General features: G+C 45.3%; 1 protein-coding gene across 1 annotated transcript; it reads right to left on the minus strand.

Annotated features, from left to right (window-relative positions):
* Nucleotides 1-521: 521 nt before the first annotated feature.
* On the minus strand, nt 522-2,037 carry nkx2.4a (NK2 homeobox 4a; the record flags this gene model as incomplete). Its single annotated transcript, XM_080538337.1, has 2 exons — nt 522-1,186; nt 1,668-2,037. The coding sequence occupies 2 exons, from the start codon at nt 2,035-2,037 to the stop codon at nt 522-524; spliced, it is 1,035 nt and encodes a 344-aa protein (XP_080394463.1).
* Between the last annotated feature and the right edge of the window lie 383 nt (nt 2,038-2,420).

Consider the following 2,420-nt stretch of genomic DNA (forward strand, 5'->3'; position numbering starts at 1 on the left):
AAAAAGGTCGACGTAAAACAAGTATTATACAGGTAAATGCATTGTCGTGTGTTAGCCAAATATACAGTTCCTACTTTCTTTAAGTCTAAAATGAATACATTAGTTTACAATATTAATAGCATAAAATACCAGGTTATCACCGCAAAGGAGAGGTGGTTTAGTACCTTGAGAGGAGTTCATACCTGATCCCACCTATAGCCTCCCTTTCCCTCCAGTACCCCCTAACGTGGAGCAGCATTCCTGTTCAACAACATAGACTACGTTAAAATCATGAGGAAGTCCATAACATTGATTACAAAAGGTCCAGAGACGATTCAATCGCTTTCAAGGGCAGCCATTTCGTGCAATGTTCAAAAATAGTCTCCCTCTCAGAAATGTCAAGAAAATGTGCCCTGAACAGCTGCTGCGGGTAAGCGCGTTGTCCTCTCAAGGGCTTAATGTTCCTCACAGTTTTATATCAACGTGATACAGGCCTATGCTCATCCGCAGGGGAGCATATGAGTGGAAAATGTCAGTAGATCCTACCACGTTCTGCCGTAGAGGAGGTTTGAGCTGACCATGTTATTGGTATAGTCTACAGCAGAAGTCTCCATCTGGGCCATGTTGATCTGGCTGTGGAGGGAGGGAGGGCTAGGGGACATATCTTCCAGGTCTTGGGCCTGAACTAAGGCGTTGACCTGCTGGTTCTGATGTTGATTAATGGCGTTACTAGAAGCGGGGAGCACGACCCCGGAACCGTTCTGTTGCTGCTGCTGTACTTGCTGCTGTACGTGTTGCTGCTGCTGGTTCGGTGTGGGTGTGTTGGAGCCGTTCTGACACGGTTTACCGTCCTTCACCAGAACCGGCACCGCCACTCGCCTCGGGGATTGCTGCTGTTGACACAGGCTGTTGTCCTGCTGCAGCTGCTGAGACGCTTTGTCCTTGGCCTGCCGTTTCATCTTGTACCTGTGGTTCTGAAACCAGATCTTGACTTGGGTCGGCGTCAGGTGGATCATGCTGGCCAGGTGCTCCCGCTCTGGCGCCGAAAGGTATTTCTGTTGCTTAAATCTCCTCTCCAGCTCGTAGACCTGAGCCTGGGAGAACAGCACCCGCCGTTTCCTTCTGGGCGCTGAGTGGTGCAAGGGTTGCATGGATTTGCTGGCGTCCCCCATGCCTGTTAGGGTCCCCATTCCGGTCATATTCATACCTGTGGAAGGTCCCATGAATCTAGAAACTTAAAAATATACATACATATATGTGTATTCAATTATCAGCAATTCACGTGTCGGTCTGTTTTCCAGAAGGACTCTATGTCATGCGTAAAAACCTAATGCATAAATGTTGTGAGCAAGTTTGAGTGCAATAATAATTGAATGCAGATAATAATATATACTTCTACTACTACGACAACTAGTACTACTCCTATAGCCTACTCTTACTAGTAATAATAATAATTATTATTATTATTAATATTAATATTATTATTATAATAACCACCTAATAATTAACTTTTAAACACAACAGTGAAATAAAATGATATAATGTAAGACAATAGTGACTAGTGTTAAATAGATTCAAGTTCTCTGTGTGTTTCGTTAAAAGTTAGGCTATAGTTTGGAAAATAGTGAGGCAGAACTGAGCCATACAAGAGAAAATACAATTATTTAAAAATATAATCGACAACTTACTTGTTGAATATCTGGGATCCGGGTTTCCACCATACCACCCTGTTGCTGCTGCGCTATTTCTCATGGTTTCTTGGTACGACGGGAGGTCTCCCATGTTGCCAATGCTCCCATTGCAGTATCCCCCCATAGCGCTGTGCGAGAACTGGGATACAGTGTGTGGCATGTGGTAGGTGGTCGCCACGGAGGCGTTGTGGCCCATGGAGTGCTGCTGCATGCCAGTCTGAGATACCTGGGGCTGTCGGTAAGCTCCCAGTGGAGAGGTTAGGTTCCCTGCGCCGTCCATGCCACTAAACTTCTTGTAGGTCTCCTCGATTGGACTCAAAATATCTGTCACTGAGAAAGGCGTTGTATGCTTTGGGCTCAACGACATGGTTCAGAAAGCAGGTATAGATTTAGTTGAGCAGATCAACCGTGTTGTTGTATCCAGCTCTCTCCTTGTGGATGTCTACGTAAGAGAGTGCTTGTAGTACGCCTGAGATCCGATTGATCGCCTTGGAGAAGGAGGCGAGCCCAGGGCGCTCTTGGCTCGGGTGTATTGTAGCCAGGAGCCAGGTTTACGACAAACACAGGGGGCGGAGCAACGTGCTAAACGAGCAAACAATAGTCATTGACATTTTAGGAAGATAATTTAGGGAAATGTTGTTCGTTTCGTATCAAGATGTTCACATTTCGCCAAATAAAAATTTTGTTTTGCTTTTCTTCCTATTTTCAACATGTGTACAGGTGCGCATTAGCTGGCATTTAATTTGCTCA

This window comes from Nansenia antarctica, assembly GCF_963989245.1.
Source record: "Nansenia antarctica genome assembly, chromosome: 1".
Classification (NCBI taxonomy): Eukaryota; Metazoa; Chordata; class Actinopteri; order Argentiniformes; family Microstomatidae; genus Nansenia; species Nansenia antarctica.